Source organism: Leptidea sinapis, chromosome 46 (assembly GCF_905404315.1).
Source record: "Leptidea sinapis chromosome 46, ilLepSina1.1, whole genome shotgun sequence".
Classification (NCBI taxonomy): domain Eukaryota; kingdom Metazoa; phylum Arthropoda; class Insecta; order Lepidoptera; family Pieridae; genus Leptidea; species Leptidea sinapis.
The window spans coordinates 6,784,655-6,799,454 of record NC_066310.1 but is presented as its reverse complement, the minus strand read 5'-3'; the positions used below and the strand labels follow the sequence as shown (position 1 = coordinate 6,799,454).

The window sequence follows — 14,800 nt, the reverse complement described above, 5'->3', positions numbered from 1 at the left end:
GGGAATGTTGAGATTACGCAAAAGCATTGCAAAGTTTAGATTTTGCTATTGGCTTAAAATATTTACATTCCCTTGACCAAAAAACTTTAATGGAAATATTTTAAATAATTTATACATCTAGGTAGAGCCTCTCGCTGTTAGACAACTGATATAAACAGGTCAGGTCTATTACATTAGTGTGAGTGACAAGCTAAGTCTTAATTCTGTTGCGTTGTTTTAGTGTGCATTCGTTGATGAAAATAGAGGTTAACAGTTCGCCTCTATTTTGAGCAATGCACGCACATTAACACAAAGTGACATAAAAATCGTGACTATAAGAGGCTCGCTATCTAGACGCATAAATTATCTAAAATGTTCACTGTCTATACATTGTTATTTAACTAAATTAAATAAGAAATAAGTGTCTATTATATCTGAAAATATTGTCATAAAAACTGAAAAAAGAAAAAAATATATTTTATTACTTTTACAGCGTGTTAGTTAAATACATAAATATAAAACAATTCAAAAAATAAAAAGCCTATTCGAAGTGGTCTCCATTGGCTGCAGTACAGTCCTTTAAACCTTGAGGCCAGATATCAATAGAAGCACGCACTCTTTCCATGCGAAAATTCTTCACTGCCAATCTTACAGACTGTTTTAGGGACCCCAAATTATCATGGTGTTTAGAGCAAGCCGTACTCTCTAAAACTGACTATAAATTATAATCCAACGGATTAAGATACTGATCTTGATGACGGCCAGTCTTCCGAAAAGTCCGAAAAGTTCGTTTGCAACCAAGCTTGCGTAGACCGAGCTTAATGACCCAGCGCCGAGTCTTGTTGGAAGAACCATTCCTAGTTATTGAACATCTTGTTTATAAGGGGCTTCAGTACCTTCTCAAGAGTGGTATCTTGATACACTTGTGCCGATGTTTTGATACCTCTTTCACAAAAGTATGGCTCAGTCACTCCTTCATAGCTAATACCCATTCCATCACTGAAGTCGGCTTGTGCCCACGTTGCACTCTGTCGACTAATTGAGAAGCTTCCTTAGAGCTTTGAGCATAAATACGGTCATTTCGTTTGTTAAAATTTTGCTCAGTTATACCTCATCTGTAAATAAAAGTTTTCCGTGACCTCCCTGTGCGTACCGCTTCAGTATTTGCTTCAATTTAACCACCCTATTCTTTTTTTAATTATCAGTTGAGAAATGAACAGTACGTCTCTTATAGGCAAGTCCTAAGTCATACCTACTTGGCGTAATACAATCACAGTGATTCGCAAAATATTGTATTGGAGCCAAAATGAGAAAACTCAATGAATAATCATAATATAAAAATGACAGATTCCAAATTCAAATGTAATATTTCGTTTATTTCTAACTATAACAGTATTTATGGCCAAACTATGTATATATAATACGCAAAGTACATTTGTAAAGTAAACCCTTTTAGGGAGTTTCATGATTTGAATTTTAAGCTTAACTAAAACCTCTGCACTTAAGATTATTATGTTAATATTAACATTTGGTCGAGAGATAGTAATTGCTATCTATTTCAACTGGCGTCTGATATTTACGTAGTGCTTCAAGTAAAAAGCGATGTGGCGATTTTTAAAACAATTAGAATTTTGTTAAAAAGTTTGTGTGGTAAAAGATACTTTAGCATTTGGTTTTAATTATTCAATCATTTTTGTGACACGGATAAAATCGATATTTTTGGCTCCAATATTATTCCTTTTACAGCCCATTTGGTAAAACAATTTAGCAGTGATTAATATTAGACGTGAAATTACTCCTTTTTTATCATCCTTTAATTTTTAATTATACTTGTGTTGTTTGTTTGTAATTAATATATTAGATTTAATAATATTATACTTGTTCTTATTTTTTTATGATTTTTTTTTTTATGAAAATAAGGGATGAGACAACCAGGACGTTCGGCCGATGGTAATTGATACGCCTTGCCCATTACAATGCGTTGCCGCTCAGGATTCTTGATATCCCGAAAAATTCTGAGCGGCACAACAACTGCGCTCGTCACCTTGAGACATAAGATGTTAAGTCTCAATGGCGCAGTAATTTCACTAGCTACGGCGCCCTTTAGTCCGAAACACAGTAATGCTTACACATCTGCTTACTGCTTCACGGCAGAAATAGGCGCCGTTGTGGTACCCATAATCCTGTGCAAAGGAGCCTTCCACTGGTAAACGTCCTATGTACATGTGGAAGCCTATTATTAGATCGAATGAATTATGTTTGTTAATTATTTTAATGTATGTACAACTAGCTGTTGGCTTTCTTAAAAATATTAAAATAAATAATTAAGTAATTTTAGTAATAATTCTTTTGATATTTTTTTTACAATGCCTAACAAAGGACTTGCTTACTCGACTTCTCCTATTTTTTTTTATGGAATAGGAGGACAAACGAGCGTACGGGTCACCTGGTGTTAAGTGATCACCGCTGCCCACATTCTCTAGCAACACCAGTGGAATCACAAGAGCGTTGCCAGCCTTTAATATCCTGTGTTTGTTCTTTGTATTAACATTAACTTTTTATAAATTTGAATTTAAATCTCAACAGTTATATATATGATATCCCTCACTTCTTGGATTTTAAGTGGGTATACAAATTTTAATTTGTACAAAAACACATCCGCACCTCTATAACCCGAGAGTTGAACAAACATACAAAGGATCATTCGTTTAGCTTAGTTGGCTTAGTTGGTAAGAGCGATGGGACGTAACGCGAGAGGCGAGGGTTCGAATCCCGCATCGTCCATAAATTTTGGTTCAAATTTAATTTGTGTCCATAGTTTCAGCCAACTCCTCGTGCAGGGAGTCTGGCGTTAGTATACTAATATAAGTACACCAGTGGTCGGTAGTTTTATGTTTGAATTTAATTAAGGGTTACTTGGTAAAGACATCTATTATGTATGTGTGTGTATGTTGTGTGTCATTCAAGCAATGTGTGTAATATTTATTTAAATTAATTTACTGTATTTATAAGGCAGTTTTTATAAGAAAAATAGCTTTATGCACTTCTTCTCTATATAATAATAATATTGACACACTTTTACACAAATTATCTTGCCCCAAACTAGGCGTAGCCTGTACTATGGATACAAGACAACGATATATTTAATACAATATACTTACTTAAATATACATGAATACATATAAACATCCATGACTCGGAAAAAACATCCATATTCATCCTATAAATGATTGCTACCGGGATTCGAACCCGGGACCTCTAGCTTAGTTGTCAGGGTCACTAACCATTCGGCTATATGTGTCGTCAAAAAATAAAATATATAGATATAAATAAGTTAATAAGAAAACTTCAACAGAGTTCAGTTTCACGTTTTTTAAAAAAGAGGTACAAAGTTTTTGCATTATATTAAAAGTGATTATCTTACCTGTTCCTCGATAAACACTATTATTATTAAATATTATACAGGAACAGACATAAGCTTATAATGCCTACTATTCGGCTAAGTCGAGTTAGTAAGTCTTTTGTGGGGCGATGTATATGCTTTTACAACAAGATCCCAGAAAATGTTCAAAACAAAAGTATTACGTTATTTAAAAGAATTATTAAAAAAGCGTGTGTGTGGTAAAGGTTACTATAACATAAATGACTTTCTTAATGATACCACAGATTGGGAATGGAGTGATCGCCCTCAGGCTATTAAATAATAAGTTTAATTGTACAATATTACTTTGTAAACATATTTATTCGATGAAAAAAAAAGCCCGCTGAGTTTGTTGCGCCCATTCTTCTCAGGTCTGAGGCATTCATTTTGGAATGGGTGGTAGTTTTTTGACTTTCAATAAGTGATGTCACATCCTATGTTGAATAAAAATATTTAAATTTGAATATTTTATGCGGTCTCATATCTTTAATGTTATTGTTACAGATTTACGATGTTGCTTGGTGATAGTGTCAGTGCCAAAGTGTAGTGCCAATGTGACCAAAATGGGATGCACGCCAAGTATGCTCCTGGATCACAAAAGTCGGCGACGTGACAGTACGAGCTCCCAAGAAGCGGCCTTGGCGAAGGTTGCACCAACCCCGGTGTGCCAGAATAAGACTGTCCAGGCCGCAAGAGCTCCCAGAGCTTCTCTGGAGTCAGACGGCTTCAGCATACAACTATCAAGCAAGAAGGATAGTTATGTGTCACAAATGGGGAATAACTTCGCAACTCAGCTCCACATCAAACGAATCTCTGGTAATTTTTTTATTTTATTAGGTTCCGTAGCCAAATGGCAAAAAACCCTTATAGATTCGTCATGTCTGTCTGTCTGTCCGTCCGTATGTCACAGCCACTTTTTTTCAGAAACTATAAGAACTATTGAAACTTGGTATGTAGATGTATTCTGTGAACCGCATTAAGATTATCACACAAAAACAGAAAAAAAACTATAAATTTTGGATACTTAGAAGTAAAACTCAAAAAAATTGTTTCATCAAACCCATACGTGTCGGGGGATATCGATGGATAGGTCTTCAAATATGATATTGATGTTTCTACTACATTTTTTTTTCTAAACTGAATAGTTTGCGCGAGAGGCACTTCCAAAGTGGTAAATGATAAAACTAAAAAAAATATATGATGTACATTACCATGCAAACTTTCACCGAAAATTGCTTTAAACGAGAACTAGTATGTAGTTTTTTTAATACGTCATAAATCGTATTATCAATAACTTAATTGAAAAAAAAAATACACAATTATTAAAACATCGATCAAAGTTACAACGAACTACAACAACTTATAATCTATTACTTGCTGCTACGGAACCCTTCATGGGCGCGTCCGACTCACACTTGGCTGCTTTTGACTTTATAGGTTTCATGTAATTTGAACTCAAACTGTAGGGGTGTCATTAGATAAAATGTATGTGTGCTAATATGTACTTAGCCCAAGAAGTAATACTTCTTTGGGGTAACTAAACAACAATCCTTAAAAAAATCAAAAATAAAATATTTTCTAGAACTATCCAAGTTAAATACAACAATTAGTGAATAATGATTATGCTGCATAATTTAGTTAAATACCGTTTATTTAAATACAATTAAATTATTTTGAATCAATTCAAAAAAAAATGAAATTGGTTTTTTCTTTTCACATTCTCGTCCATTGGTTATGGTTCAGTCATGTCTTACAACAGGCTTTCTGGTAGCTGAAGTATGATAAAAATTAATAATAGTCTAGACCAACTAACGTCAATGTGGTGGACTTGGGTGTCGGTGTGTAAGACTTGTGATAATTTTTCCCAAACGCACCAAAAGAAATATAACTTTAATAACTACTTTTTGGGAATACCAACTTGTATAAGCGCGTAGGAAAAAATGTTCTGATATTTATAATGAAAATTAGTTATGGCGAAACAATAGACATACATACCTGAGGTGTTGAGGAAGAGATGGTCTGCAGCTGGGGGCCCCCGCTAATTAGTGTACTTCAGTTATTTTCACAGCATCATGACGTACGGTATATTACTATGGGGTCATGCTGCTGACATTGATATAGTGTTTGCTCTGCAAAAGAGAGCTGTTCGTGCTATATCAGCTTGGTTATAGACAGTCTCTTTATCTCGTTCATTGTCAGTACATTTATGTAAATTTAATATATGTTCACAAAAATCGTCACCTTTTTGCTCTTAATAGTGATTTTCATTATTATAACACTAGAAATAAGGGATTGCTTGTAACTAGTTATAGTAGGCTTCATAAGATACATTATAGCTTTAAGGGTAAATGTATACACTTCTATAATAAAGTCCCAGCCACTGTTCAGGCATTATCTATAAATAAATTTAAATGTATTATAAAAAAATGGCTCTGTCGTAAATCCTATTACTCCACTGCTGAATATCTAAATGATCGGACAGCCTGGGACTAGATTGTGATTATTTTATAGCGATAGAAATGACTGTACAATATTGTATATTTTTATCGAAAAGAGCGCAAAAAAAGAATGCTGGGAGAGTTTCTTGCGCCGATTTTCTCTCTCAGAGCGCCATTTGTTTCCGAAGCGGTAGTAGTATCTAGTAATATAAGAAATGACATCAAAAAGAATTCTAAAGGAATCAATTTTGAGAAAATAAATGCCTTTTATTCCTTTAATCCTCTAGGTACTCGTGGTGCTAAGTTTGTGTCCTCTCGGCGTTTTGTGTATAAATTGCGTTACACCGAGTACTTTGTAGCGATGCTAATAGGCCGTTGACCACCGATGAATGAATATGCGTGCCACTGTACCGGTGCCCGGTGACAATTGGTCATTAACCGGCATGAGAGTCAATTGGCATTAGATTAGCCAATCAGATACTAATGAGTCTGTTGTCTATTGGTATCTCTCTATTTTTACAGGAACTATAGTTTGCCATAGCAAAAAATTACAACAAAGAGAAGAGACAGTTGCGACGCAACCACAACCTTTGAAACAATTTTCTAGGTGTTTCTCCACTTCAATACTACAAACATGAAATCTTTACTATAAAACTGCTTTAGCTTTACGACTTCAGTTCCTTTTCTTAGTTAAGCAAGGAGTAAAAATAGCTTAGTATGATGATAAAATCCGTACATTATCATTTAAATTGCAAAATGTCCCTTATACATAAAGGGGTCCTTATACATATCTGTGGGTTCCATTTTTCCTCTTATTATCCAAAAATTTTTACTTGTTAAACAAGTGAGCAATGTTATTTTTTGCTGCGAGTGCTGACTATAAATCACGAATTGGCGAAGTAGTCTAGAATTGAATCACAAGCGTGGCGAGTGGTTCTAATGTAGACTACTGAGGTAGTGAGTGATTTAAAGGCACGAAACAAAAAAAAATTGCTCTCGTGTTCACACGAGATGTTTCAACATACAAATCTAAATTTCGATAAGTAACATATAAATTTTTGTGACAATGAGATGATACGCTAGGCTAAAATGAGTTTCAGAACGCACCGGATCGCATTGTTAATTTTTTTAACGCGGAGTAATTCCCGAAGGTATGGTCACGTGGGGATCGAAATTTAAATCACTTTGCATCACGCTCGCAGCTAAAAGCGTTTTTGCTGCGAGTTTAGCGCCCTTTTCGTGCTGGAGAGGTAAAAAACTATATTAGTTGAAAGCATATGGGTAGATGAGCTCCGGACCTTGACAACAGCCTATGCCAAACATAACAGCGTTAGGCCACTACGTCACGCCGAATGTCTGTGCGGTACTTCATCTGGACGAGTGTGGCTAATGTCGTTTGTCGCCTCATACGCCACCCTTGGCCCTATGACTTCCCTACTGCTTTTGCATGAGGGCGATAAAAACCAACAAGAATGTAAACCCAAGTTAATTCTGAAGAAGAAGAATTCGCTACACAAATAACGATGTTTAACACTCAAAGGTACATATAAAAATTAGGGACTATTAAAAAGCACAGCAAAGTAAACAATTTAATTTACAATTCCTCTTCAAGCCTTAGAAGTGCGAATCATATATAAATAGTTATTTCAAAAGCATCAACATGACTTCTCAAATTATTTGATTTTAATTCGTTGTCACCTACATAAGAAGTTTTCAAGACATTTCTATTGCGAGTCGTATTAGTATTATTATTAACAGATTTAGCATTTACATTTGTTGCATTATGCTCTAAAGCATTTTTAACAATTTTTGTCACAGCCAATCTGTATTCTCCAACCGGTATATCACATAGTGCTATATCAGGAAATGGACAGAATTTCATCGTGCGAAACTTTGCTAAATTTTCCAGTATTTCCTTCAACTTATTTGCAGAGACTGGCGAAGGTAAACCATATCCATCCCAATTTGTTATGTAGAATATATCTTGTGAAACAGTTGCATTGTTATTAGCGGGACACATTGCAATGAAGACAATGAAGATTTTAATCTGAAATGTCAGGAATTGTTATTTGTTTAATTATTTCGTTTAATTAACAAGTTGCGAAAGTCATTTTAAAAGCGTCACACCGTAGACTCTCACCAGACACCACTGTGCCCCCGGTTCGATCCTTTATAGACAAGGCAATGCTCTTATGATTCCTATGGTGTTACAAGAGAGTATACGGTGATCACTACCATCAGGTGACCTGTATGCTCATTTGTCCTATTTTTCTTTAAAAAAATCTGGTACATATATATATATATTATACTTTACACTTAATGGATTACACCGAATATATACGACAGTATACGTCACTTACCCGTATATTAACAGACCTGTTAGTTAAATAATTTGAGCATTGGGTATTTGTTTTTTTGAGGAAGTTGGAGCATTTCAAATACACTAATTTGAAGCTATATAAATTGGACTGTTAACCAACTATAATACCGATAAAATTACTGTTGCAGCTAATGGATCAGTCTTGCTGTTTTAGAAATACTTTAAACGTTGGTATCTATCTCTTCACTGTGGTAATTTGTGGTAATATATAAACAAGATTTCCACCTATATATTGACTCATCGCGATATCTCTGAAACCATACGGCGAGTCAAGTCTCTACTTAAAAATATATGGTAGGAATAATCCTTTCGCCAAGTAGAGGTCAGCTAAGAACGGTAGAAAAGTTTTAGGAAATTCCACCCGCAAGAGTTTGTAATTATGAACAGCACAACGTCTGTCGGGTCAACTAGTAGTTCCTAAATTTTGATTTGACAGGGATATATCTTTAAAATATTATACTCAGCAATATTAAAACTTTTAATTTAACTTCTAATAATGTATTTTCTTTATAAATTTGCAAATTACAAATAAATTCTAATTTCGAATTCGTCACTTCTACTTCTGATGTTTTCTTGTACTTCTTCTAATGTTTTCGTCTTATTGCCGGTGACCTTTTCGCTTTCGTTTTGTTTTGCTGAGTTTCCTTCGATGGCTTTTTCAATGATTGTTTTAACAACGCCTTTGTATTCGAAATCTGTATTACATTGGCTTATATCATGGAATGGACAGAATTCCATGGCGCGATATTGTGAGATTTTCTCCAATATGCTCTTCAGTGTAGGGAATGGAATTGGAGACGGTAGTTTGTAATTGTCCCAATTTGTTATGTGGAACTCATCGGGTCGTACGTTATTATTTTTTCCTTTCTTTTGCGCATAACATATTGTGATGAATATGATAAAATGTTTGATCTGCAATTTTAAACAGAATGTTACTGTTAATAAGAATTCGAGTGTATCCAGAACATATTGCCGCATTCAGAAATAATCATCCTGAAAACACTTCTTGAAACATTTAATTGACACCGATCACTCACTCGGAAACGATAATAATTTTAATATTTACATACATGTGAAAAAGGATTTCGCTTGAATGTGTTAGATCAATTAGAAATAATAAAACACCAAAATAACATGTTTACATTGTTGAATGAACAAACAAATTTAGTCCCTTCACCATTGTTACGTATCACTTCCGGGGGTCATACGTCACAACATCCAATCACAGCGCGTCATTTCATGGGACGAGGGTATAAATAAGCGGTTTCTGGCTCATTTCATTCAGTCTCGTGTCAGAGTTTAGCGAATCAATATCTCCTGGGGTTGCCTCGTGTAGAGGCGAAACACGTGTCGAATAGTTTGAAGACAAATATTGGTGGAATTAACACTAAAAAAACTCAAAACATTTGCATCGAGTGTATCAAACTCCTCTAAACATGCTTTACATATATTTGTGTCAATAGGCAGCAGCTCAATTGACATATTATGCGCAATTTTTACTCTAACCGGGGCTAGTTATGGACAATCCAACTCCATAAAATGGTAAAATACTGTCCACGTACTAACAATTTTTTCTTCCTCGATAGCTAATGGACAGAGACATTATTTTTATATTATTTCTCTCGTAGAATCACATGGCATAGGCCTGGGTAGTTTTTTAAAGTCTTCACATTTTTTGAAGAGATTGAATTCTATTATTTTCTTGCTTTTTTTTTGGTAAATCTTGCTAAAATTCCATATAAATTCCAATTGAGGCATAAGCAACTTAGTTGACCACGTGCTTAAAACACCACAAATTAATTTTTAGTAGTTGTAGAATGTAGTTCTAGATGGCTTGAAGCGAACCCACAATATGAGATTTCACTTTATTATAAAATACTTACAGATATAGACGTTTTATCGTTTTTGAAGTAAAACTTCTTTAGGGGCATTGAGCAGTTTTCTTGTGATGGGTATAAAATGTTGAACTCGCGTCAGGACACGTGACATGATCGAAAATTTGTAAGGCAGTCGTTGAAATTATGGATGAAAGTTGATTTGTCTGAGAGACAAACTTTTCAATATAAAATAATTGTAATAGTTCTGAAATGTTAAATTTCTTATTTATATAAATTGTCATTTTTGTGTACGATAGCGCAATAAATGAATATTATATTTAACCAGATAAATGGTAGTACTTTCATACTGATAAAGAATGCAATTCGTGCGAAATTATTCCCTAAACATTCCAAAACATTCAAATCTGTACAACGTTAATGTTTTAGTTTTCACTACTGCCTGAGTGCCGGACTCCCGGAGTGCACCCCGTTATTTTTTTTACAATTTATAGTTATTTATGAATGCTATATTATAATAGTTAAGTAGGTAATATGTTATTTATCTTCCAGTATTCAATTTATTATTTTACGTTGCTTTAGTGATTTGCTTCTTTTGTTTGGGATCTATTGTTGCCATAACTGTAATGATGGTAAATTTAAAAAAATAAACTCTTGAGATGCATAAGTGTCATTTTCTTGACCTACATGAATAAAGCGATTTTGATTTGATTTACAATACTGTATTCAGGGTGTGAATACATTATTGTTTATTTCCATTATTTTTTCCCGGTGTGGTTCATATTTTCCATCCTGTACACTTCACTTCAGAAGCAATCAATTAAAAGTAAGCCTTATTGCATCAGCGGAGAGTTTGGATTATATTTGTTCCAACTCTAACAGGGAGCTGCTCTAAATACGTCAAACGAATGTTTAAAACCCTCTTCACAGCGACCACTCTACATAACCCAAAATGTTACGACTGACCTATAAATACAGTTTCAAAGCTACTGAGGTATATGTTATAAAGATACTAATAAGTTAACAGTAACATTATTGTTTAATGAACATTATTAATTTATTAGATGTATTAGCAAATCAAAGTTGGATTGACAAGATTGCAACTTAGATAATTAACGGCCGTTTTGCATTGCTATCACCCTTCAATGACAAGATCTTATCTATCCATAGTTATGTCCAATATTATTAGTTAATGCCATTGCTATCTGCCGATAGGTTATTGAAATGTAAGTAAGCGTAATAAGATAGATTTGTCTACCTCTACTAAGTAAAACTTAGGATAGATAGGTTATTGAAAACGGCCGTTAGATATTTTATACGTCTACTAATGGGTTCCTGTAGAGTAGTAAAAATATATCTACAACCAATAACTTAACAGCAATGTTAAAACAAAAGTATTACTGACCTTTGAAGTAAAACTAACAGAATAACAATATTTCAAATTAAGTTAAGTCAACTGTTATAATTAAAATCTGCATTTAATCATAAATAAAGAATTCCATTCGACCTAACCATTGGCTTTTATGCAGACTTTTAATCTGTTTGGCCATGAATCTATAGATTCACGCACTGTTTCCATAATAAGAGATTTTTCAAACGACTCGATGTTGGCATGTTGGTAAGAGCAGGCCATGCCTTCAAAAACTCACTTTCAATGGAAGACCATTACTACAATAGAGTTCAGGACTGGCTTATAAGAGGGCCCGTCTTCAGTACTTATAAAGTTCTTAATATTGACTTCTAGCAAAGTTTGCATTTTTCGTGCCTTGTGACCAGGTATACTCTTGCTGGAAAGTCCATGGTACATTTTTAAAGGTCTTGATACGATAAGTCTCACGACAATCTCTTGGTATATTGGCGAAAGTCTCCACTTCTTGGGATGACAAGCATTTTGATTGGGCCACTGTATTTTACTGTAGATTTAGAACATTTCCTGTATATCGGCTATAAGCAGGTCCTCTTTGATGAATATTCGTTTCTCGCGATATATTTTTTTTGTTTCCTCAGGATTTCGGTGTATTCTGGCTCCTGGCTCTTACAGTATTAACGGGCTTGTTATTTAGTAGACAAAGGATGATATGGTATATCTATAATCTTACGATATACGAACGTATGTTCTTTGATCGACGAATCCATACCTTCTCTTTGCAAGACAATCACAACAGTTCAGTTTTTCTCACCCCATTATTTTGCAGGAAATTATCGAAGTTATTAACATATTTTCCATTTGTGTTTGGTACCTGTCCTTTATTCAAACACACAGTAAACATAATAAAACTCCACATTATTTACTATTTATTTAAATAAAATACGTTTTTAAGGATTACAACGCGTGGAGTTGTAATAATCCTTTAAAATTTAAAATTAATTTTATCCAAAATTTAAATTTAACCTTTTAAGAAGTGTTTTATTTAAATGTGTTACGCTCGCGTTGATCAAAGTAAATATTATACCTGTGTACTATACATAGAACCTGTTGCCAAGCCCATTGGTTAGCTGAATATACCGCAATGTATTGTGATATAAATATTTCACCCAACTTTTTTTTGCTAGAGAGTATCAAAAGACTTCCAATGTTAAAAACCCACTTATCCACAATAGTCTGCTAACTTAAAGCATTGCTGTCTTCTTCTACTAACCTAAGTCAGAATGAGAAAAAAACACTCCTTAGCGGCTGGTTAAAGTTAGCGGACCATTATGAATAAGGGGGTAAGCGTTAAGAATTAAGATACTTACAATTATTAAGGCTTTCATAGTATTGCGCTGCGATGATATTTAAATCGTGAAAATTATGTTCATACCTCTCTTACTTCAACAGAATCCGGAGTGACGGTGTGTTGAATTAGTCAATTAAACGGTTAAATTACAAATTGGTTTCAGTACACAATTTTAAATTTATCGTATTTTCAATACCTATTCGAACTTTGTAATTAATTAAGTGTTAATCAGTTACAGTTTGTAAAAATACAAATGTTATTCGTGAGTTGTAATCAGTATTCGTAAACTGATCAACTTCAGAGTGAGAGATGCTTTTCATTTATTTAGGACTTTTTTATCCATACATATTGTTATAAGCTAAGCCCGGTCACACTGTAGCCCCATGCTACGATTATATATATAACTTGAGTGAGTTAACTCTACGGCTTGATGTAGCAATAATGCATTGCGGTTTGAAGAAGAACGGCAACCTCTCCTACTTGCAACGTCATCAATCATACCGGTTCGCTGACTTGCGTACCGGTACTAGTCGAGGCATATCATGTACGAAATCACGTGTTTTAGTGTTCTCATGCAAGAACATAATCTTCTTACAAAGTTTTTTTTTAAATAAAATAGTACTTTTTAATGTATAAGGTAAATTGCAGTGCGTGTCATCAACATCTCAGAAGATGTTTTTGTGTAACTCTTGCATTTTTAGCGACTAGACTTCATAACAGTTTTGTAGTGATTAAAAGTATTAAGTAACAAAAAAAATTGATATGCCTACGACGTTTTCGGAAGTTAAACAATTTATTTTAAATGGGACATAAAACAATTACACACGGGTTAATATGTAAGTGTTAAAGTACAAGATAGACTATGAGTGCTGATGTACGTTACGATCAACTTTAACATTTCATTTTAAGACTCAAATTAATGTTTTCGAATCGCGGTACGCTACGCATCCGTTGACCGCGTTTTGTAACTTATTAGAATAAAAAACGCTGTGTGCTTAAGACTTACGATAGAAGTGAAAACTTCATTAAGGCTTGGTTACAAAACAAAACACATTTTTTTTGTAATATCTTCACTATATCATTTACGATATTTATAATTATACTATCGCTCAGTCGACTCGAGCTGACTTTAGTGCTCAGCGAACCAATAGCAGTTTTCAACCGACTTCAAAAAAGGAGGAGGTTCTCAATTCATCGATATGTTATTTTTATGTTTATTTAAATTGTGTTATTTTTGGAATCGGTGTCCTCCAGCCGAGGCCCCGCTCTCGCCTCTCTCGCGTCGTGCGTGCGACTCAAGCACATCTCACCTATAACTATGTTTGTAGTTACAAACCTACCTTAGCTGACCCCGACTCCAAAAATAACAATAATCGTAACTATAAATAATTATATTAATTAATAAGATTGTATTAAAATACGCAATTATTTTTATACTTTTTATTGCATATATATGTTACAGGCAATTAGGTAAGTCCGGGCACTATTAATAATGGCCGGTCTGTATTCAAAATGCCCGACTCAATTGGACAATGTGATTAAGACAGCATGATTATTCACTTTTCCCAGCCTTTATGAATAATGCCCACCCTATCTTGGGCAAAGTAATAAAATAGGTGAACTGTAGTGTTTTTGTTTAATACATGAAATTAAACTCACAAAATTATCATGAAAAGTTAACAAAAAATAAACTATTGAACATAGTAGTTAAAAAATAAACATTTAAAATGTAATAACATCATTAGTTACCTACTTTTATTTTGACTAAAATATTACTTAAGAACAATTGTTTAAAAATTAGTAAACTGAGAAAAATCAAAAAATATATCGAATAATTAATTATTATATATAGTCCTTAAGGACCGTGCACGAAAGATATTAAGTTTAGAATTATTTATTCTTGCAAGATGATCTTTTGTGACACTTGGAATTGCAAATAATGTTTGATTTCTTGCATTTACAATGTTTTAAATTGCAGTAACCACTACAGTTACAATGCTGGAAGCCTTGTCCAACAAAATGAGAGTCTC

The 14,800-nt window shown here is 33.9% G+C and overlaps 1 protein-coding gene and 1 long non-coding RNA gene across 3 annotated transcripts in view; one reads left to right on the top strand and one right to left on the bottom strand.

Annotated features, from left to right (window-relative positions):
- Window positions 1-14,800, top strand: part of LOC126977825 (high affinity cAMP-specific and IBMX-insensitive 3',5'-cyclic phosphodiesterase 8) — a 276,616-nt gene that overhangs the window by 87,916 nt on the left and 173,900 nt on the right. For both annotated transcript variants that reach the window (XM_050826444.1, XM_050826443.1), the window contains exon 2: window positions 3,905-4,216. In XM_050826444.1, the coding sequence (XP_050682401.1) occupies window positions 3,964-4,216 (253 nt within the window). In that variant the 5' untranslated portion in view covers window positions 3,905-3,963. The remainder of the gene's footprint in view (window positions 1-3,904; window positions 4,217-14,800) is intronic.
- On the bottom strand, window positions 7,409-12,946 carry LOC126977864 (uncharacterized). The gene is made up of 2 exons (XR_007732441.1): window positions 12,790-12,946; window positions 7,409-7,885 (listed from the first exon to the last, which is right to left on the bottom strand). It is a non-coding gene; the product is annotated as an uncharacterized LOC126977864 (long non-coding RNA).